At 48.4% G+C, this 22,487-nt stretch overlaps 1 protein-coding gene across 1 annotated transcript; it reads right to left on the bottom strand.

Annotated features, from left to right (window-relative positions):
- Positions 1–1,040: 1,040 nt before the first annotated feature.
- On the bottom strand, positions 1,041–7,954 carry LOC100842898 (putative aconitate hydratase, cytoplasmic). The gene is made up of 20 exons (XM_003558814.4): positions 7,450–7,954; positions 7,234–7,341; positions 6,747–6,907; positions 6,180–6,272; positions 5,329–5,514; positions 5,074–5,235; positions 4,810–4,954; positions 4,592–4,734; positions 4,459–4,515; positions 4,298–4,377; positions 4,139–4,214; positions 3,716–3,901; positions 3,378–3,445; positions 3,182–3,300; positions 2,986–3,107; positions 2,639–2,737; positions 2,049–2,528; positions 1,820–1,918; positions 1,493–1,735; positions 1,041–1,404 (listed from the first exon to the last, which is right to left on the bottom strand). The coding sequence occupies exons 1-20, from the start codon at positions 7,733–7,735 to the stop codon at positions 1,333–1,335; spliced, it is 2,985 nt and encodes a 994-aa protein (XP_003558862.1). The 5' UTR covers positions 7,736–7,954; the 3' UTR covers positions 1,041–1,332.
- Positions 7,955–22,487: the final 14,533 nt, after the last annotated feature.

Raw genomic sequence — 22,487 nt, 5'->3', positions numbered from 1 at the left:
GAGAAAAAAAACGTCTTTTCTCTTTAGATTACTTTTTTCCATTTTTCAACAACGGTTTATCAAACGTTTTTTTTTCTCTTGACTTTTTTTTGAGAGAAGATCTGTAAATTAATCAAGAGACAAGTTGCATACAATCATTCGTAACCTGACGCATCACGCAGGACGGCATAGAGTTACATAACACACTTTCAACGCACGCCTTACTACAGAAACTAGCGAGCTCATGGGCTACAGAGTTGTTCTCTCTCTTGGTGAAAATAAAACGGATACTACGATCAGAAATGGTGAAACGAAGGATGTCACCCACAACTGAACAGGAAGCAGAACGGTTTTTGTGAGGAGGAAGCGAGGGCCTGAATCAAAGAAATACAATCACTTTCAACAATAATGGGAGCAGAGGAGTGCTGCCTCGCAATCTTGAGGCCTTGCAGGCAGGCAATGCCCTTCGCCATCTCAGCAGAAGAACAATGGTTGATCACATCCCAGGCCGAGACAATAATAGAACCATGTTCATCACGAAGAACCGCACCCCAAGCACCTGATCTGAAGATATGTTGAAAACTTAGTCCATCCTGTTTCGGGGGTTTCCAGACTGAAGGAAGCAACAATTTTAACTGTTGCTGGGATCACAGGTTGTACACTAATGCTTGTCTTGTCTTTGGGATCTGGTTCATAGCTGAAGAGGAATTGAGCGGAGGGTTTCACCGAGTCATTACCTTTGTCGAAAATGATGTCATTACTCTTGACTTGTTACGACGCTCATTGCAATTTCAGTCAACTTAGCAGCAGTCAAAAAATTGGTTACATTCCAAACGAGCTGTATAATTAAGGGTTGCTCTACGGCGCCCGACTAAAAGTTCTAATGATTTCTCGATGTTATGTAACGATAAGTTAGCAAGCCCTCATGTGCATTCCCATGTGTATGTATACCTGTCACCAGTGCCATGGGCCCATTTTCATGTGCGTGCGCGTGGCGTGTAAAGATCGTATAATCCCAAGAAAAAGAATCTGGCTCTCCATTGAGATGGCTCTTTCTAATGGAATGAGATAACTTTGCACCAATTGTTTCTTCTTGGATGTTTTCATTTTCCAGATATACTTACAATACGCAAAAGCATCTTCTCAATTGCGAGACATATTATTAACAGCGTGCCTTGAAATGAAAACAGGCGATGATCCTCTAGCGTCATCACGCGCTCAAAATTTCTGAGTTCTCTACTGATTTCTCAGATGATATTTTGAGGGGGTATTCCTCAAAAATGAGACTTTGCTAAACAAACCGTTTACAACAATTACAATTCGCCTCATCGCAAATCATCTCGTGGACACACTCTATGGTTCGGCGGCGATCTTCCTGATGACGTATGGTAGAATACCTCCGTTGGTGTAGTATGCGAGCTCCACCTGAAACAGTAATATCAACAATTGCATCAGCAAATAGCACAACAGGTAATAAACGTTGGGCAAAATGCTCAGCGAAGAACGTTCATACCTCAGTGTCAAAGCGGAGTGTGCACGTGAATGACTTCCCGGCATCGGTTGTCACAGTAACATCTTGGCCAGGCTTGATGTCACTCACATTGGTCGGAAGCTGGATCGTGAAGCGTTCATGGCCAGTTAGGCCAAGGGTGTCGGCATCCTCCCCTGCCTTGAAGCATAGCGGGATGATGCCCATGCCAGCGAGATTGCTACGATGAATCCTTTCGAAACTCTTGGCTATCACGGCCTTGACTCCCTGCGATCACCAAGTCAAAGCGCAGTAGTTAGTGAAAAGTTGTTAAAGTCGGAGCTGAAGAAGTTATGGGGTAAGCATTGTTACCTGGAGCATTGGACCCTTTGCAGCCCAATCCCTAGAGCTTCCACTGCCATACTCAGCACCAGCCAGGATGATAGTATCATGCCCTTCATTCTTGTATTTCTGTCAAAAAAAACCAAAAAGACAAAAACCATTCGATCAGATTTCAATGCTTTGTTACGTAGCCTTGTGTAGGTGCATGTCGGACAACTGAAATGCAGAATGTGGGTACTAGGAAGTGTTAGCACATTACCATAGCAGCATCAAAAACAGCAAGCTTCTCCCCTGATGGAATATGGATGGTTTTCGGTCCAACCTCTCCCTTCAAGAATTTGTTCACAAGGCGAATGTTTGCAAAAGTACCCCTAGCCATGATCTCATCGTTCCCTCGTCGGCTGCCATATGAGTTGAAGTCCTTCCGTTCAACATTACGCTCCGATAGAAATTTGGCAGCTGGACTCTCTGGGTGGATGCTTCCGGCAGGGGAAATGTGATCAGTTGTAATACTGTCACCAAAGTTGAGAAGGCAATATGCATCTTTCACAGGCCTAGCACCAGGAGGGGTCATTGTCATATCCTTGAAATATGGAGGCTCGTGGATGTATGTAGACGATGAATCCCATGGGTACAGAGTGCTTGCAGATACTGGCAGCTCATTCCACATAGGATTTCCTTTGGTGATTGCCTCGTATGTGCTCTTAAACATGTCAGGGAGCACGCTTGACTTGACAACCTTAAAGAATTAATAGCACCGTCATGAAGCACATCCTGGATAGAATGTTCTCAATGGAAAAATGGAGATAAATATGGCAAAAGGAAATGCAATCAAAGTTCAGTGCTTACCTCAGAAATCTCTTCAGTGGTAGGCCAAATATCCCTGAAGTAAACCTCTTTCCCATCTTTTGAGATGCCAACTGGTTCTTTCTCAAAATCAATATTAACCTGCAGAGAGTTCAACAGTTTAACAAAGAATATCAGAAGGATAATCATGCAGAAGTTTGGAATAGTTAGTTTAATTCTGAGCTTCCTCGTGACAATGAATTGCACTGATGCATTGTTTTTCTTGAGGTAGCAATATAAACGATCATATTCTTGATTCACTTCTGGAGTGTGTGACTAATATAGTTTAGTTTGAAATTACATATGCACAGGTTTCAACCTCGGGAGAAAAAAATTGCATGTTCTCTTACCGTGCCAGCGAGGGCATAGGCAACAACCAATGGAGGAGAAGCAAGATAATTTGCTCTGGTTAATGCATGTACACGTCCCTCAAAATTCCTATTTCCGGACAACACAGCAGCAGCGACAACATCTGAAAGAGGAAATATGAGTATGCACTATTTCACACCTTTACAAGCCTTTCTCATCCAGTGATCTCGAACTCACCATTTTCAGAAATTGCAGCAGCCACGGATTCATCAAGATCTCCGGAGTTTCCAATGCAGGTTGTACAACCATAGCCCACAATATTGAAGCCGAGCTGGTCTAGATATTTCTGCAGACCACTGGAAAGGAAAATGAAGACAAATAAATAAGGCTCCCCCAAAACAGGAAATTTTGAGTCGAAAAAACCAAGAGTCACCTCTTGTCCAAGTACTTCTTGACAACACCAGAACCTGGCGCAAGGCTTGTCTTAATCCATGGTTTTACCTGATTTGCGCGAACAAATATTAAACTAAAGCAACATTGGCTATCTAAATTTTTAGAACATCAGCAGAGAAAATAGCCACTAAATATTACACTGCACTATAATGGCAGAAAAGAGTGAAACCATTTTTATCGTGAAAATAGTCAATCCCCATCTTAATAGGAACGTGTTGCGCATAAGACCATAAATTACCAACAGAGATTGAGGTCCTCGTTTATTTTGAAACAGCATAAGATAAACTGAGCAAGTTGAAGACAAATCAAGGGCCGAACCTCGAGGCCAAGTTCACAAGCCTTTTTGGCAACCAAAGCAGCTCCCAGCATTACATTAGGATTTGATGTGTTAGTGCAACTGGTGATAGCCGCAATTACAACATCACCATGCTTTATCTTTGCTGGCGTCCCATGGAACGAAAAGTCAGCAACTTTACCCTGTGATTCCTTGGGGACAGCAAAACCCTGCAAAATGGTGCAGTGAGCAAGTATTCGACTGTTTCGATATGTTTTCTGAGCAGTATTAGAAATATGGATTTCTGGTCATATAATTAACATAATATTTCCATAATGTGTCCAAGAATGAGTAACTTGAACAGGAGGTTCACCTTGTATCAATAAATAAAGAACAAGATGGTGGCAAATAACAAACGAAGCATTGGAGAGTGCTATTGCGTTGTAATCTATAAAGCAAACTCTTACCTTGAATCCTACATCATTGTCGAGGCAAGAGAGCCAATCTGACTTCATGTTCTTCAATGTAACTCGATCATGAGGCCTGGGGAGTGTATCTTCCGAGTTTTAGTCCTGAATGAGGATACACATATGCCAAGGATAGGAATAATCAGAAGAGCACATTACCGTTTTGGTCCTGACAGACATGGCTCTACCTCTTCCAAGTTAAGTTCCAGATAAGAGGAATACACTCTTTCGGCTTGAACCTACATTAAGGAAAAGCATCAGTTAGGTAAGTAAATAAAATTTGCCAAATAACCTATCTGCAGGTAAGACTATGAAATCACCTGGTTGTAGTCAACGAACATATTGTTGGCGCGCAGGTAAGTCTCTATCATGGCCACCTAAAGAATGCAACAGTTAAAACTAAATAACTGCACTTAAGATGTATAAATCTAAAGCAATCACTGCCTAACATACAGTATCGTCGCTTCTGCCAGTTAGCTTCAAGTAGTCCAATGTCTTTGCATCAACTGGAAAGAAACCCATAGTTGCACCATATTCAGGTGACATGTTTGCAATAGTAGCCCTATCAGCCAGTGATAGTTCACTCATACCACCCCCTGAAATTGAGCTGTATTAGAGAAGCTCTCAAAAGAAAGGGAAATGGAAAAGAATAACGATGGCATGAGGAGTACCATAAAATTCAACAAACTTTCCAACAACACCATGTTTCCGAAGCATTTGAGTCACTGTTAGAACCAAATCTGTGGCTGTAACTCCATTCTTCAACTTCCCTGTTAACTTGAAACCGACAACTCCAGGCAAGACCATGCTCATTGGCTGCAGAAAGAAACAGCATTAAAAACAGATAGATTGCATAAATGGATGGTCACACGCACACAAGCATAGTATCAGAATATCAGATATAAAAAGTTCTAGGCTACAGAAAGTAACTTCACCTGGCCAAGCATTGTAGCTTCTGCCTCTATACCGCCAACTCCCCATCCAGCAACACCGAGACCATCTATCATAGTTGTGTGAGAGTCAGTGCCGACAACACTATCAGGGTAAAGGATCCCACCATTGTTAAATACGACCCTGGCCAGATATTCAAGATTCACCTAAAACAAAATGGAATGGTTAGTGTTCTGAAATTGATAAAATAACCGAGCTGGGATACTTGGGAAAATAAAATAATTGGTTCATTGAAATACCTGGTGGACAATTCCAGATCCAGGTGGAACAACAAGCATGTTATTGAATGCAGTGGAACCCCATTTCAGAAACCCAAACCGCTCCTTGTTACGACTGAACTCAAGCTCCATATTTGCCTGTACAGCATTTTGCGATCTTGCCACATCGACTTGGACTGAATGATCAATAACAAGATCGACAGGTACCTGAAAAAGAAATATATACATCCAGTAATATCAGAGAAAGCACAAACACACAAGCATTAATTCCACTATGCATGCTGCTATCTAAGCTACCCTATGGGAGTGGGTAAGTTGACAAAGGGAGCAGTGGTAGACTGCACTGGCACTGATTATGAAGGGAAGAAGCTTCATATGATTTTCTTCTAAAAACTCCACTTCAACCAATTCAATAATATTGAGATGCTAGGATTAATAAGTTGGAACAACACCATTCAGAAGAGACTCATAACTGGAACTAGATACCGTTATTGGACCAACTATTATGAGATGATAGGATTAATAAGTTGGAACAATACCAATCAGAAGAGACTCATAATTGGAACTAGATACCATTATTGGACCAACTATTATGAGATGATAGGCTGTGGCTAACCTTAGATGACTAGCAAGTCACACACTCATACTGTTATATAACATCAATAATGAATGGACTATAGTCAATACAGTATATCAATTCAGAATTACATTACAACCATAACTTCTACACTGCTGTTGATTAAACAAATGATACCAAAGATTGTTGGTTGATAATCAAACAAGGTACAAAGAAATGCAATCAGAATAGTCCCAATGGCAAACAAGTAAGCATAATAGAAGGCAGAACTGGTTGCATTGGACTATAAACTCACCAGAGGATTAATTTTGTTCGGGTCGCTGCCAAGTTTACTCATAGCATCCCGCATACAAGCAAGATCAACAACTGCCGGTACACCAGTGAAATCCTATATGTAGATAGACAAATGTGAATGTACTGTGCTACAAACATTTCAGCAGGCCTAACAAAGAGTCAATATTCCAATCAGCAGCACTTCATCAGAAAGGTAACATCAGAATAAAAAAAGTAATATATGCCAGGCTAAAAAAAAGGAAGAGTTGACTTTCATCATTGTCGTGAGAAAAGAATATATGATGGCAATGCAGCTAATTTTATACAGAAACCAACACCGACTTGTGCACATAACTCCACTTTCTTTAAAGAACTCAAGAGACAGCGGCAATCATACATCATAAAATGGGAATAAGACATGGGGATTGGGGAACTCCACTTTCTTGAAAGGATAGGAAAGTGGACCTCCAAACGCAATATTCCTACTATCAAAAGCATTAGACAGGAATCGTTCCAGCTCACACTTATTCTTTCCACAGCAATTGGGGAACATGGATCAAAATAGTGCAGATGATGGCAGGACCAGTACCTGGAGGAGGACACGGGCTGGCTTGAACGGGATTTCGACTTGCTTCGTTGCGCTGTTCTCCCAGTCTAGGATCTTCTCAACATCCTTCCCGGTGACCTGGAACTCATCACAGTTTCTGATTGCTGACTCGAGAAGAATCCTTATCGAGTAGGGGAGCCGATCTAATTAAAAAAAAGTGATGGATCAAATCTCCATCGTTTCATATAGCTGATTGAACTTAGAAGCAGATTAAACACGCCGAGAGTCCAAAATTCAGCAGCATTACACACTATCTATACAGAACCAAACAATTCATCCATTTCGACTGTTAATAGAATACAAAATTGACAAGGCTGAAAGAGACAAAAGCGCACAAGGCCTTGCTAAATTCAAAATTCACCCAATCCCGCAGGCACAAATTAAGAACCAAAACCACGTCAGACACGTCCCACGCCAAAACAGTGGATCAGGGAACCCAAAAATGCTGGAGAACTCAAAAACAACTCACCAATGCGCGGATCGGCGAGCCGCGGTAGGCTGTAGTACTTCCCGAAGTCCGCTCCCCCTCCCGGCTTGGCGAGGCTCGTGAGGATTTCATCGTACGAGTTCTTCGTGGCTGGCAAACGAACAGAGAGGAAAACAGAGACCCCGTCAGAGAGAGAGAGAGAGCAAAACGCGATGGCAATGATTGGAGGAGACAGAGAAGACAGGTCGTAGCCCTTACCCGCGGAGGCGAATCGGCGCTCGAAGACGGCGGCGGCGGAGGACGAGGAGCGGGCAGCGGCGCGGCGGCCGCCGAAGAGACGGCCCGCGAGGCCCGACGCGAACGGCGACCGCGGGCTCGAGCTCGTACCTGCCGTAGGAGTAGGAGTAACAGGCGGGGAGGCGGCCGGCTCCGAGGCAGCGACGGGCTTGGAGACCGCGGCTACCGCGGCGGCGGCGGTGACGCGGGCGGAGGAGACGGGCCCCGCGGCGGAGCGGGAGAGGAGGGAGCTCGCGAGCGGAGGCATGGCCGCGGAGCGGGCGGATCGGAGAGGGGGAAGAGAGAATGGGTGCTAGGGAGCGGTGGGGCGGAGGGGGTGGGCGGGCTTTATATAGACGGCCGGGGATTCCGGGAAGGGGAGACGCGTGGTGGGCAGGCGCGGCGGGGGGTGGTAGGGTTCGACCGAGGCTCGCTCCCGCCGCCGCCGCGCTGGACCTTCGGCTCGGATGTTTTCTTTCTTTCTTGGAGACGGGGCCAAATGGGATGGGAAAAGGGATGGGATGAGCCAATTGCGATCGCGGGAATATCGCCTCCGGTGGCTGGACCCCACATCGCAGCTGCTCGTTCGCGGAAAATATTCTGGCAGAGTATCACGTATGGTGTCACATGATTGCCGTGTCGCTCTGTCACGAAGTTTTAAATTCTTCTTGCTGTCCAAAAAAAGTTTTTGAAGTCTCGTAAAAAGTTTAAATGTCTAGTAGCAACAAAACTGTAGCTAGTGAGGTTTATGTCAAAACTATTATGTGCATGCAATTCATTTCTTTGTAGTAGGAGCATAACATTTCTAGATTTTGTTGGCTCACAATTGGATTCCCGGTTCAAGCGTGTAACTTATCGTCCTCAGCCGTGGGCTGCCATTTAAGTTCAAGAGCTCATACCATGTGTTAGCAACAGGCCAACAGCAAAGCACAGAAGATCAAAGAAGAAAAGGCGTGGAACAAGAGTTGTCTACCGGGGAAAGAGCCATGTGTGTGATCCATCTTAGTGCAATAAAAAAAGGTGCGTGTCTTTGTAGGCCAATTGGGTTGCACTTGTTTAAAACTTACTTGGATCTATCTCTGTGTAAAGAAAAATCATGCACATTTTACTTGTAATGTCCACAAATAAAATCGCGAGACAAATTCAGCATTTCTTGCGCAACTAGACATGTTTTGAGCACATGGGAGCAAGACAAAATAACGAGTAGGAAACGTTAAAAGAACACGAGCATGACATCATGTACTAGTTGGACAGTTCGTGCTTTTTTCTCTGCCAAAAAGATTCATATGCGTTCCTCTATTAAAAAATAATCCTGCGTCATTATTTGGTATTGGAAGGCAAAGGAGAAATGACTTTTTCCATACAGCACTCGTAAGAAAACTGTGAGCGAGCAAAGCTCGTTTCGCTTCTCCCTGCGTTCTAATACGATCCTCGAGACTTATGACTTGTCTTGTCCTTTCGATTGTTTGACGGCCTGATGGAAAGTCAACCTTAAGTTGCAATCCCCGACATAGGTTCCGTTCGCAGAAGACGCGTTCAATGTCTATCTACCTGCACAAGGTACAATCCAAAATAGAAGTAGAATCTGTTAGTACGTCGCCATCGCCAAAAAAAAAAGACAGGATTTTTCTTTGGCTCCCATTTTCTGTATCTGAAAAAGACTAATTTAAGTTCAAATGATGCGAATAAGGGTAATTAATTGTTAAAATATTACATGTATCTAGACACTTTTTAGGCACAAATATATCCATATTTAGACAAATTTAAGACAATTAATATGTATCGGAGGGAGTACTAATTAGTAACTAGATAATACCCCGCGCGTTGCTGCGGGATATTGTAGCGACATATAAATAAAGAAACACATGATAAAATGGTAAATATAATTCATCAAAATATATGTTTTTAATAATATATGTTTATTTATTAAAAACATATATTTTGATGACGTTCGGTTGTTTTATACTATCACTTGGTTTTTGGATTGCCTCATTATACATGTTGCAAGCCTCTCTTTGTGGATGAATAGAAGGTGGGAGTATACACCTACGTTCCTCGTTTGCATGTCTGGAAAAAATACTGTATATGATTAAGAGACTAATGTATGAAAATGAGGATGTCATTAATCAAGCTTAATATTTTTTTTATGACTTTATCCATCTTCTGGGCAAAAATCATACTCCAAAATCCTCCAAAATTTGTTTGAATGAAGCAAATTAAAATCAACTTTATACTATAATTAAAGACTTTAGAAAGGAAATACTTACTTGCACCCACCGTTTCTCACCGGAGGCGGCGGTCGGGGAAGCAACGCCAGCACTACCTACACGCACACCCAATCAACTGCATCCACTCATTGCACCAGCAGGTCCGCATGGCGTCGGCGCGGGTGACAGCACGTCTAGTGGAGGGATCGCAGCAGCCGGACGGAGGCACTGGACCTCTCGATTTCGCTCCAACTGCCGACCGCTGCATCTCCTCATCAGCGGCCCTCCTCCGCTCTCCTGGACCTCGCCTGCACCCCGGTGTGATTCCCGTTCCGTCTCCTTTACTACTTTGCACGAGTTCGGGTCTTGCTATCAATTGAAATTAGGAGAGGGCTTTGAGAGAGGATGGTAAAAGGCACGAGATGACGCGATCGAAAGTTGGTATTATAGACCGCAGAGGGAGGTCGAGAGTTGGGTGTCAACGGCCGGCATTAGGGACGCGATAGTTGTAAATGCGGATTGAAGAGAGGAAACAAATGACTGATGGCCTGAATCGGTTCGTATAACGACGGGAATTAATTTGCCGGTGTCAGTCTTGCAAGAAACATTGATTTTAAGGGATTTGAGAAGACTAGGGGAAACGAACAGGCGAGGTTTCTGGAATGAACCGAGGAGTTGTAAATGCGGATTGAAGAGAGGAAACAAAGGACTGATGGCCTATATCGGTTTGTATAACGACGAGAATTAATTTTCCGGTGTCAATCTTGCAAGAAACATTGATTTGAAGGCATTTGAGAAAGACTAGGGGAAACGAACAGAGGAGGTTTCTGGAATGAACCGAGGAGGAAGACGACCGGTCGGGGACTCGGGGGACTCAGGCTAGGCTGGGCACCGCAGGTGGGAATGGGCCAGGAAGGGATTGGGGTGGGAGATGGGCTTCCGTGAGGGGAGAACAAAGGCCCAGACGTGCGTACGATATCGTCAGACTCGACGGGACAATCGTAAGAGGCGCATGCACGAGGTCAGTTGCGCAAACAGTTGTCGTGGTGGTGTCACGGCAGATGACATAGGATGGCTTAACTTGGGGCCGATGGACGAAGGAGGAATCGGAGGAGGGAGGACGTGAAGGGAAACACGCACAAACGCACAAGCACACAGCAATTTACCCAGGTTCGGAGCCCTCTTGCTGAGGTAAGACTCCTACTCCTGCTTTGTTGTACTAGCCGAGATAGACAAGCTCTACAATGATGCTCCTTGAGTTGTATTCTTGAGGAAGAACAAGAAGGAAGGGGAAACCCTAGAATGCTCCCTCTCTCCTCTGTCCCTCTTTCTACCGAGGGGTGAGGTTCTATTTATATGCCGCACATGTTACACTGCCATGTGGGCCGAGTCTAACGTCACTTTCCTTGGGCCCCGCCGGGCACGCGGCTTGGTTCCCTCCAGGCAGTACCGCAGGGGACAAGACAGCTTTACTTTTCCTGCCAGCCTGCAGCGGGTACAGCTATCCTCTGCCGGCTTCCATCATAGATTCGCTTTCGGTGCTTCTTTAATGTGGCCACCTGACACCGGTACGCAGGCGCTGACCGCTTTCCCTGGAGTGATGATGGCGCTGCTTTACTTTGCACCGCGTGATCAGGATAAGACTGTTGAGGGATCTCGGCTACTGCCGAGACCAATATGCTCGTCCTTATCCTGCAAACACATAAAACTAGGTAGCCCAGTCGGCATACGCTCAGCGTGCCAGCTTAGCGTTAGTCGTACTCCATGACGCCGGCATGCGTAGCTATGCCGGCTTTGCCTCCGTCATCTCGGCTGGAGTTGTGTCGCCATGACCCTACCCGGGGTCATCCCCCCGACACTAGTCCCCGAAGCTGTTGTGGTCCGGCATAGAAAGATGTCGGGCTACGACAGTTTCCCATAGACAAACCACCAACGCCTAGATGGGTTCAGCCGAGTAGGATGCCGAGATAGCCCCAGATTCTCGCAGCCGAGATCAGTCCGATTCGGGACTCCGGGTTGACGTGCTTATCCAGCCCTTACCCGGGATTCTTTCTCCTCCATGATCGACAGTTGAAAACTCACCTTTGCCGGCATAACCGCCACCTGTGATTTGGACTCTACATTTCTTTAACCCAACAGGAGGATAAAGCTTGAGTTACTGCCATTGTGCTTTTTGAGGCGAGTGTGCCGTCGCGTCGGACAGTAAAGCCGACAGAGCCATTAAGGATAGAACTTTGGTTCCCACGCGAACATTTATCCTCTGGATCTCACGGGATTCTCGGTGGCACGCCGCGCAGTAACCAAGCGTGCGCTTTGATGGGAATAACTGCCCCAAATCTTGCGCAATCTTCCCGTTAGCTACTGAGATAGTGGGTGCGGGGGAGTCGCGCCCCATTACTGCGCTGCGGGTATAAATAACAGGGGAGGGCGAGGGTAAAAATCCTTCGCACTCTTCGTAGTCTTCTTCCTCCTCTGTTTCCCTGCTCCTCGCGCATTCCGTCGCCACTGCTAGCACCGAGCTCGACCGCCGCCACGGCTTCTCGCCTCCGAGCTCGCCGCCGCTGGTTCGCTTGCTCCCATCGGGGTCTCTGCCGCTTTAGCTTGCTAACCCAAGCCTCGCGCGAGCACCATCTTCACCGAAAACTCCAACCCTAGATCTACTTTTCTCCGATGGCTTCTTCTTCTCGCCACCCCGTCGCTGACCCTGCTGCTCAGACGGAGGACAGGTCCAGCTCCGAGCGCGCCGCCTGGGAGGGCTCTGATGTGACTCCGGCGGACATCCAGTGGCTCCGCTGCTCCCGGCGCATCCCGGAGGAAGTTGAGTGCCGGATTCCCGGCGACGAGCTCGTCCCAACTCCAGAGGCTGGTGAGCGCGTCATCTTCCTTTCGCATTTTGAGCGCGGTTTTGCTCTTCCTGCTAGTGATTTTCTTAGGAATTTCCTAGATTTCTTCAGCCTCCAGCCGCACCACCTTCCGGCGAATGCCATTCTTACTCTCTCGGCATTCGACACTTGTTGCGAAGGCTATCTCGGCCTTTGGCCCTCTATCGACATGTGGTCCCGGTACTTCATGTTTCGGCCACAGGTTCTTCCCGATAAGGACAATCCCGGCACCGCAAAGTCGATGACCCAATGCAGTGCCGCTACTGTCATTCCTCGTCGGGGCTCCATCTTCCCCGGATTCAGGGTCTTGGGTCATGTAAAAAATGGCTCAAGACCTTCTTCTATATCAAGAATTCTGCTGAAGCCGACTACATCAATCTGCCGGAATTCGAAGTCGGCCCCCCAGATGAGAAGAGGAATTGGTCCTACGACCCGAAGGACGCCTTCCCGGAGGTTGCCGAGATCCACGCGAGGATCCTCGAGCTCAAGGATGAGGGGATGTCGACTGACGACCTGCTAGCCACCTTCGTCTACCGGCGCCTGTGCCCGCTCCAGCGCCGGATCCACAAGATGTGCTTCTACGGCAGCCAATTTGACCCGGATAGGGTGTCGACCATCAAGCTTTCTCACGCTGAGGTTCGGCGCCGGGTCAAGGCAATCGCCAAGACGAGCATGTCGAAGAAATGGGCGTGGGGTAAGCCGGCATACGCCCGGGATCGTCGCGCTCCTCCGGTAAGCCTTAACTCTTCTCATTTCATATTTACATCTGACATATAGCCATGCCGGCACTTGTCCAACATAAACTTATCTCGGTTCAACCCGACTCCTTTGTGCAAATGTTCTCTCCTCAGCGGAGGGAAGACGGGGGCTCTCCAGACAAGCGCTTCGCTGCCCCGCGCAGGTCCGCTGACGCCGAGGACCCGGACTCGGAGGATTTCATGCCAATCCCCCATGCCGGCCCTCGCCGTACCGAAAGTAAGGACCTCTGACACTCTTTTTGTAATCTTTTAAAAACCCATTAGCAAAGTATTTACTCTTGCTTTATCCCGTAAATAGCCGATTCGGGCGAGCCTGCTGCCGAGGCATCGGACGCATGTGCCGCTGTGGCGCCGGTCCGGCAGAAGCGCACAGTTATAAAGCGCCCCGCCAAGAAAGATCTTCCGCAGAACGTGAAGCGGAAGAAAATTGCGGTGCGTGGACCCAAGCCCAAACCCCTGATCGCTGGGTAAGGCCGAAGTTACTTCAATCGCTAACATCATTTTTCTTCTTTGTAATCATGCAAACGACTAAGCTTTTTATTTCTGCAGGGAGGCTTTAACAGCCACGCAATCTCGGATGTGTATTGCGTCCGAAATCCCGGCGGCTCTCTCTTCCCGTGCTGGGGCTTCAAACCCGGCCACGGGTGAGACTGAGACCGCCGCGGATCCGACATCCCCCGCCCGGGATGTCGGCCCGAGCACCGACGCCACGGTTGTCGGCCAGACCGAAGACTCCTGCGGCCGGGGTCTCGGCAACCGAGGCTGCTCCTTCCTCGGCAGCAGTCGAGACGTCGACGGAGCCACAGGCTTCGAAGCCGCCGCAACAGCCGGCAACGGGTTCTCAAGAACCCCAAGGGCCTCAGCCGACTCTAACGCCGCCTCTGTCTCCGTCGCGTCAGGAGGACACCCAGCTTGCTGCCGCACGCGCCAAGAAGGCCAAGGGCCCTGCTGCTGCAACAAAATCGGCAGCCCCAGGCTCTGCTGGCCCGCGGCCTTTCGGCAAGCCGCAGGAGGTTCTCCATCGGACAGCCAGCAGGCACAGCTAGGGGTCATTGGGCCAGTCCGTCATGGACTAGAACAATGCCGATCACTATGAAGTGACCTCCAGCAGCGTGCAGTCGGCGCGGCCGAGCCCCTTGGTGGGGCCACCCCCGGCAGCGACTCCGGAGTCGATCTCGACCCGGATGTACCAAGCCAGGGTGGCTTTGTTCGAGGCCGGCCAAGCCACCGAGGTATGAACAAGCCTGCAGAAAACTTTAACTTCTAAATTTAGCATAGTATCCATATTCTTAGTCCCCGAGGTTTAGGGCGAGTAGAAAATAGTCGGCCTGAAGCTTATCCCGAAGAACTTCAAACATCTATTCCCCGAGATTCAGGCCAGGTTTAGAATAGTCGGCCCGAAGCTTAGAATACCTCAAACACTTATTCCCCGAGACTCGGGCCGGGTTTTAGAATAGTCGGCCTGAAGCTTAGAATACTTCAAACACTTATTCCCCGAGATTCGGGCATTATCTTCCTGCCGCAGTAACCTTAACTGTGAATCACTATTTTGCAGCTCTGCATGAATAAGCGCATCGCCATCTTCAAGACTTTGCTAGCAAAGTACAAGAAAAGAGTCAAAACTGAGCGTGAAAGCCAGGGTAAGTATCTTTTACCAGAAAAGAGTCTTTCTCCAAGTATTAATGTTCTGCGAGAACTAACACCTGCTCTTGTTCACGGCCGGGGACAACGCCCAAGTAGCGGAGCTACTGAAGCGCATCGCCGAGGTCCAAGGTAACTCGTCGTTCGTATCCCGGGTTCCATCCATATTAGATATCAATCGCTGTAATATATGTCTGTTTAAACAGATGAGAAGACTCGGCTAGCCGAGCAGCACCGAGAGGACGTGGCTAGGCTGCAGGCGCAAATCTAGGCGCAAGCGGAGGCACACAAGACCGAGGTGGGTGAACTCACCTCGGCCCTCTCTACCCAGGCTGATGAGAGGATCCGCCTAGAGAATGAGGTGAAGAAGTGCAAGGATCTGGTCGCCGAGACTGAGACCCGCGCCATTGCCGCCGAGAAAGAGGATGCCGAGAAGACCCGCGGTTTCAGGTTGTCCGGCATGAGCTCATCAAAATCGAGGCCATGCTGACCAGTAAGTTGCCTTGGCACAAATTTCTTCATCTAATCACTTGTCCGAGTAATAGTAGTGAAAACACCGAGACTCACTACTGTCTTTTGCGCTTTTGTCAGAATTTTTCCCACAATCGGTCGAGACCGACGAAGCCGCCGTGATCAAAGCGCGCAAGAAAAGGGATCCAGCCGGGACCACCCCCTTCGAATACGACTTAGAGGATTATCTGGTTAGCATTGCTAGCCGGGTAAAGCCTCTAAAATCATTCGAGGTGAATATGTTGAACGCCGGCATCCGTGCCTTCCGGGCTCTGTGGCCGGGAGAGGAGGCTCCGACCGGCATCCCCAAATTAGCAACGCGCCTGCTGGAGGTGGGGGATCGCCTCAACGAGTGGCGGGAATCGGCCGCGCGCGTCAGCGCCGACGAGGCCTTGTCGTTCGTACTATCTTGGTACGACGGCATCAACCTCGACGTGCTGCAGTCAATGCGTGCCGGTTCCCCCTACCTCACGGACCCGTAGCTGATCGCCAAGCGCAAGGAGCAGGCTCATTCCTTCATCCAGTATGCCGACGTGCATACATTCGTGGAGGGCCCAACATCTGAAGCTGAGGCTGAGATGACCGATGGCGATGAAGAGGAGGCAATGGACGAGAAGATTGTCGTTGAGTCGGCCTCCACCGCAACGGATGCGCCGAGTTCCGGCGCCAACCATCCCTCTGTCTCTTCTTAGCTATGCCGGAAAAAGAACTTTAGAATTATCAGATCCCCGGGATGCCGGGTGCACATGTAACCGAGATAATATACTTTCGCTTGTAAGACATCGTGTTTTTAATTTATATACAAGTGTTTTGCTTATCAAATTCCCAACCGAGTCCCCAAGTCCATTTTTCCCTTTAGTAAAATTTTATGACCTTGGTTCTTTTGTCTGCCTTATGAGCGTTCAACATATGAATCGCAAAGTCATAAAATTGCCCTTTTGGAAAAAATAACCTCGATGAATTCGCTTGGCAACAACCGAGTTAAAAAGGAATGCCGAGTTAAGATAGCGCGTATCTCGGATCGCCTCTTTGCTTGTTTCCTTAGTCATTTTTCGTGTGCTCGGTTATTTTATAGCCGTCTCTAGCTTGCCATGAAGCCGGGTTGCGGACAGCAGCGAAGTCATAAAGGGGTTTTGTCAATATCGACACACTACTAAATTAACGTAAAATTACGCAATTAAGCCATGCCGACACACAAAAGAAAATTTCATTGTAACACAACACTTAAATGATATTTAAGTCCCCGAGTTTCTTTTGAGAACCTGGCGGATAATTTCATTGTCTTAATTAAAACATTCAACATAAGGAAAAATCGATACAAATACTCAGCTCTCAAGTATAGAACGGACGGAGCAACGCTACATTCCACGGCCTCTTGGTCTCCTCGCCTGACCAGTCCATCCTGTTCACCTTGGGGTCTTGTGCATCTATAAGATAGTAGGAATCATTGTGGAGTGCTTTACTCACAATAAAGGGTCCTTCCCATGGAGGTGATAATTTGTGCATGCCGGCTGTGCGTTGCACAAGCCGAGGACAAGATCTCCTTCTCGGAATACTCGCGGGCTGACCTTTCGGCTGTGATAACGCCTTAGGTGCTGTTGATAGATGGCCGACCGAGATAGAGCCAATTCCCGTGCTTTTTCAAGCAAGTCGACATCATTTTCTCGGGCCTCTTTTATCTCGGCCTCCGTATACATGGTTACTCACGGAGAGTCATGTTCAATGTCGGCTGGTAGGATGACTTCCGCCCCGTACACGAGGAAGAATGTCATGTAGCCTGTAGAGCGATTGGGAGTCGTCCTGAGACTCCATAGCATAGCCGGGAGTTCATCCAGCCAGCATCCCGGAGTACGCTCCAATGGTTCGATTAGCCGGGGTTTTATGCTGGCCAAAACTATGCCGTTTGCTCTTTCCACTTGCCCATTGGACTGAGGATGTGCCACGGAAGCAACATCCAGCCGGATTTTCTTTTCAGCACAGAATCGCGCGAAAGGTCCCTCCGCAAAGTTCGTTCCATTATCCGTAATGACACTGTGCGGGTACCCATATCTCAAGATGATATCCTTCAGAAATGGCACCGTGATTTTGCCGTCACACTTCTTTATCGGTTTGACCTCAATCCATTTGGTGAACTTGTCGACCATGACCAGGATATGTGTCATGCCTTCTCGCGCCCGCTTGAACGGTCCAACCATATCCAAACACCAGACAGCAAAATACCAAGTGATTGGAATAGTTTTGAGTTCGGATGCCGGCATATGAATCTTGCTGGCATACCTCTGGCAGCCGTTGCACTTCCTGACTATGTCCTCTGCTTCTTGTAGTGCAATTGGCCAGTAGAAACCATGTTGGAAAGCCTTGCCCACTAGCGTTCTTGAGGATGCATGATGACCGCACTCTCCTTGGTGAATATCCCGGAGTATTTCTTGCCCTTCTTCCGGCTCAACGCACCGTTGTAAGATGTTAGTGACGCTCCTCTTGTAAAGCTTAACATTGATGATGGTGTACGCCTTTGCTCTTCTCTGGATTTGCCTCGCCAACACTTTCTCTTCCGGGAGAGTCCCATCTTTGAGGTAAGACATTATCGGTTGAGCCCAGGCCGGCACAGGACGAGTGGTGAAGATCGGCTCATCCGGCTCGTCTATCTCTATTGGCTCAACTGCCATTGCTTCCGCCGAGTTAAGGCGCTCAGTCCCCGGGTTATCGGAACCCTTGCCGCTGTCAATGTCCATAGGAGTGGTGTTGGCCTCGGAACTTGCCGGGATAAATATAGACTCTGATTCTAGCGATGGTTTGATGGATGGCTTGCGTAAATGCTCTAGTGCCAACCCAGCCAGAATGGCTTGTCGTGTTGAACCGAGTTTCGACAATGTGTCAGCTGTCTCATTTTCCGCCCGAGGTATGTGGTGAAATTCACATCCTTCGAAATGGCCACTGATCTTCTGAACATGGAACCGGTATAGTGCCATGTTGGCATCCAGTGCATCCCAGTTGTCGGAAGCTTGCTGGACGACTAGATCGGAATCACCAAAACATTGAATCCGGCGAACTCCAATTTCCTTTGCCATTTTCAGTCCATGCACCAGTGCTTCATACTCGGCGACATTGTTGGATGCTGCAAAGTGAATTTGCAGTACGTACTTGAGCTGATCGCACTTAGGCGAGGTCAGAACTGTGCTGGCGCCCAGCCCGCTTTTCATCTTAGAGCCATCGAAATGCATCTTCCAGTAATTAGTTTCCGGGGGTGGTGGCTCATACTCCATCTCTGCCCAATCCACCAAAAAATCTGCCAAAGCTTGAGACTTCACGGCATCCCGTCTATCGTACTGTAACGTACATGGTGCTAGCTCAACGGCCCATTTTGCTACCCGGCCGCTCGCGTCTTTGTTACCCATGATCTCCGAGACAGGCGCCTCACATATAACCCGGATCTGATGCGCATCGAAGTAGTGCTTCACCTTTTTTGCCGCCATATAAACGTCGTACGCCATTTTCTGATAATGGGGATAATTCTGCTTGGATGACGATAACACCTCGCTCAAGTAATACACCGGCCTTTGCACCGATTTGCCCTCTTCGACTCTTTCCACCACGATGACGGCACTAACAACTCGGTTAGTTGCCGCGATGTATAACAACATCGGCTCCTTCTCCATTGGAGAGGCCAATATTGGTACCGTAGTAATCATTTTCTTCAGCTCCTGAAAAGCTAGGTCTGCCTGTGGCGTCCATACAAATTTGTCAGTTTTCTTCATCAGCTGGTATAAAGGCATGGCCTTTTTGCCCAGTCGACTAAGGAAACGACTTATCGATGCTAGGCACCCCGTGAACTTCTGCACATTTTTGAGGCACTTTGGCGATTTCATCCTATCTATAGCAGCAATCTCTACACAGTTTGTTTCTATACCTCGGCTTGACACTAGAAACCCAAGCAATTTTTCCGCCGGTACACCGAATGTGCATTTGGCCGGGTTCAGTTTCCTTCGGAATCTCCTTAGATTCACGAATGTTTCCCAGATATCATCCAGGAGCGTAGCACTCTCCTTGGTTTTTATGACGACATCGTCGACATATACCTGCAAATTTTTGCCGAGTTGATCGTGCAAACATTTTTGCATGCATCTTTGATAAGTAGCTCCTGCATTTCTCAAACCAAACGGCATAGTGCGATAGCAATAAGCCCCGAACGGGGTGATAAATGACGTCTTTATTTGATCGTTAGGGTTCAAGGGTATCTGATGAAAACCAGAATACGCATCCACAAAAGACAACAACTCACACCCGGCAGTAGAGTCAATCACTTGATCGATCTGAGGTAACGGGAAAGGATCTTTGGGACATGTCTTGTTGAGGCCGGTGTAGTCGATACACATGCGCCACACCTTGGCAACAGTTGGGTCGTCCTTCTTCTTCTCGATCATGACCGGGTTTGCCAGCTAGTCGGGATGTAACACTTCAATGATGAAGTCGGCAACTAGAAGCCAGGATATTTCCTTCGAGATGACTTTCCTTCTGTCGTCAGCGAAGCATCGAAGGGGCTGCTTCACCGGTCTCGCGTCTGGCCTAACATGTAATGAGTGCTCAGCCAGCTCCCTCGGCACACCCGGCAGGTCTTGATTCGACCATGCGAAGATGTCCCGATGCTCACGAAGGAAGCTGGTGAGCTCGCCTTCCTATTTTTCACTTAGACCAGCACCAATGATGACGGTGCGGTTCGGGAACTCGCCGTCAATTTGAATCTTCTTCGTCTCCTTGGCTGCCTGGAAAGCCACACTTCCATGAGGATTTGTCATAGCCGGCAAGCGAATCTGTGCCGCCTGAGCCATCGCGACAGCCTCCTGTAGCTTCTTCTTCTCACCAGCAATAACCAGAGATTCAGCCAAAGCCGACCCTGCCACCGCGCATTCGATTGAACGCTTGTAGTTGCCAGTGATGGTTATAGTACCATTTGGTCCCGGCATCTTCATCTTGAGATAGCCAATGTGGGTAGTTGCCATGAACTTGGCGAGTGCCGGTCTGCCGAGCAGCGCATGGTATGGACTATTGAGGTCTACCACTTCGAACAATAGGTTCTCAGTCCGACAATTTTCCCGGGTGCCGAATAAGACATCAACCTGGATCTTACCTACTGGGGCACAAGACACTCCCGACACAATACCATGAAAGGTAGTCCGGCTTGGCTCAAGCATGTTGTCGGTAATGCCGAGCTTCAGCATCGTGTCCCGATATAGGATGTTTATGCTGCTCCCATTGTCGATGAGGACTCGAGTGAACTTGATGTTAATGTCAGGCCCGATGAGTGTCGGATCAACCAACAGGGCATATCCACCAGGATTGGGCATAACCTTAGGGTGATCTGCCCGGTTCCAGTTGATCTCCTGCTCTGACCAATACAGGAACTTCGGAACAGTCGGCATTACAGCATTGATCTCCATTTCTCGCCTACGCTGACTTTGTTTATCAATCGGCTCTGTGATGAAGATCATGTAGCTTTGGTGATGCTCCTTGTACTCATTTCTCCCGGCATAGCCTGGGATTTCCCGTTCCTCCACCTAGTTAACAGCATTGTTTGTCTGAGGGGGTCCTTGGATTTGCGCATTCGCACCCGTAAGCGGTGGAGGAGGGGGTAGCCGACTTGCCTCGCCCTTCTCGGCCCGTTGCATCCAGCTGCACTGCCGCGTCATGTGGTTCGCCGGCTTGTTGGGGTTTGTCGTGTGAAAACGACAAGGATGATCCAACATCACTTCGAAGGTATACTTCGGCTTATCTTGCCAGGGTTTCTTTTGTTCTCCCTTCTTGAGCCACTGCTGATTTCCTGTTTTCTGACGCTGGCTAGAGTCGGCATAAGATTGGTCTTGAATCGCAGCGACATGAGCTGGCCCATATCGGTAATCCGGCCTGTCATCCCTTCTCTTGTTGCGATGATCTTGATGATCGTTCCTCCGGAATGCCCCGGCAGGATTGTATACCGGCTGCTCTCTTTGTGGCTCTGCCGGCATCAGCGATGGCTGAGTCAGATCGTCAAGCGCGTACATGTCGGCTATCCTGATCATTTCAGACAGAGTAGCCGGCATCTCTCTTTGAAACTTTTGCCACAGCATGCTGCCGTGCCAACATCCTTGGGCAAACCACGCTATGGCCTGCGATTCCACTATCCTTTCGCAAGAATTGCGGAGATTGTTCCATCTTGTCAGGTAATCCCGGTCAGTCTCGTTGTCTCTCTGCTTGCACATGGACAATTGTTGAGGACGATTCGGCCTCTTGTAGGTACTGGTGAAGTTGCTGACAAAGGCTTCCTTGAAATCTATCCAGCAGTTGATGCTGCTTTCCGGCAAATTGTTCAGCCATATCCTTGCCGGTCCCACCAACATCTGGGGTACGTAACGCACTGCCCATCTGCGGTTGCCGCCTGCCATGCTTACTGCCGTGACATAGTCTTCCAGCCAATCTTCCGGCTTAGTACTGCCGTCATACGTTCTCGTGCCTCTGGGCAGCTGGAAACACAGGGCTGGTTTCTCCCTCATGATTCGTTCGCGAAGCAACGCGGTCCCGGGGGACCTTGTTCCTCTAGGAGCTCGGACAGATAGATTCGGTCAAGCCGATGTCGAGTGTCCAGGGGTGATACCTGCCTGTTGCCAACTCTGCCTCCGAGCGGGCCGAGGTTATCGCGCTCCCGCCTGATATAACCCTCGTCTGCCATGGCCGAGTATCCGTCATCGTAACAGTCATACCGGCGATCTTCACCTCGATAGAGGGGGTTGCGCCCGACACCCTGCTGTCCTGCAGCAGTATTAGGTGCCGAACCCCGAGGTCGGTGTCCGTGATCGAACGAGTAACGCTCCTGCTGATCTCGCGTATCTCCTGCTGATCTCGGCGGTTACCACCGGGACGCAGACCACTTTGGCTGTCATCAACCCTTCTGACTATTTGCCTCTCGGCCAAGGCTGGGTCATAGCGTTCCAGCTGCTTATCCCGGCCAGAGTTGACGCTTTTGTCCCGTTTGCCACCAGGCGAGGATGCTT

Source organism: Brachypodium distachyon, chromosome 1 (genome assembly GCF_000005505.3).
Source record: "Brachypodium distachyon strain Bd21 chromosome 1, Brachypodium_distachyon_v3.0, whole genome shotgun sequence".
NCBI classification, from domain to species: domain Eukaryota; kingdom Viridiplantae; phylum Streptophyta; class Magnoliopsida; order Poales; family Poaceae; genus Brachypodium; species Brachypodium distachyon.
Note: the sequence above shows the minus strand (reverse complement) of the source record. Positions and strands in the feature narration are given on the sequence as shown.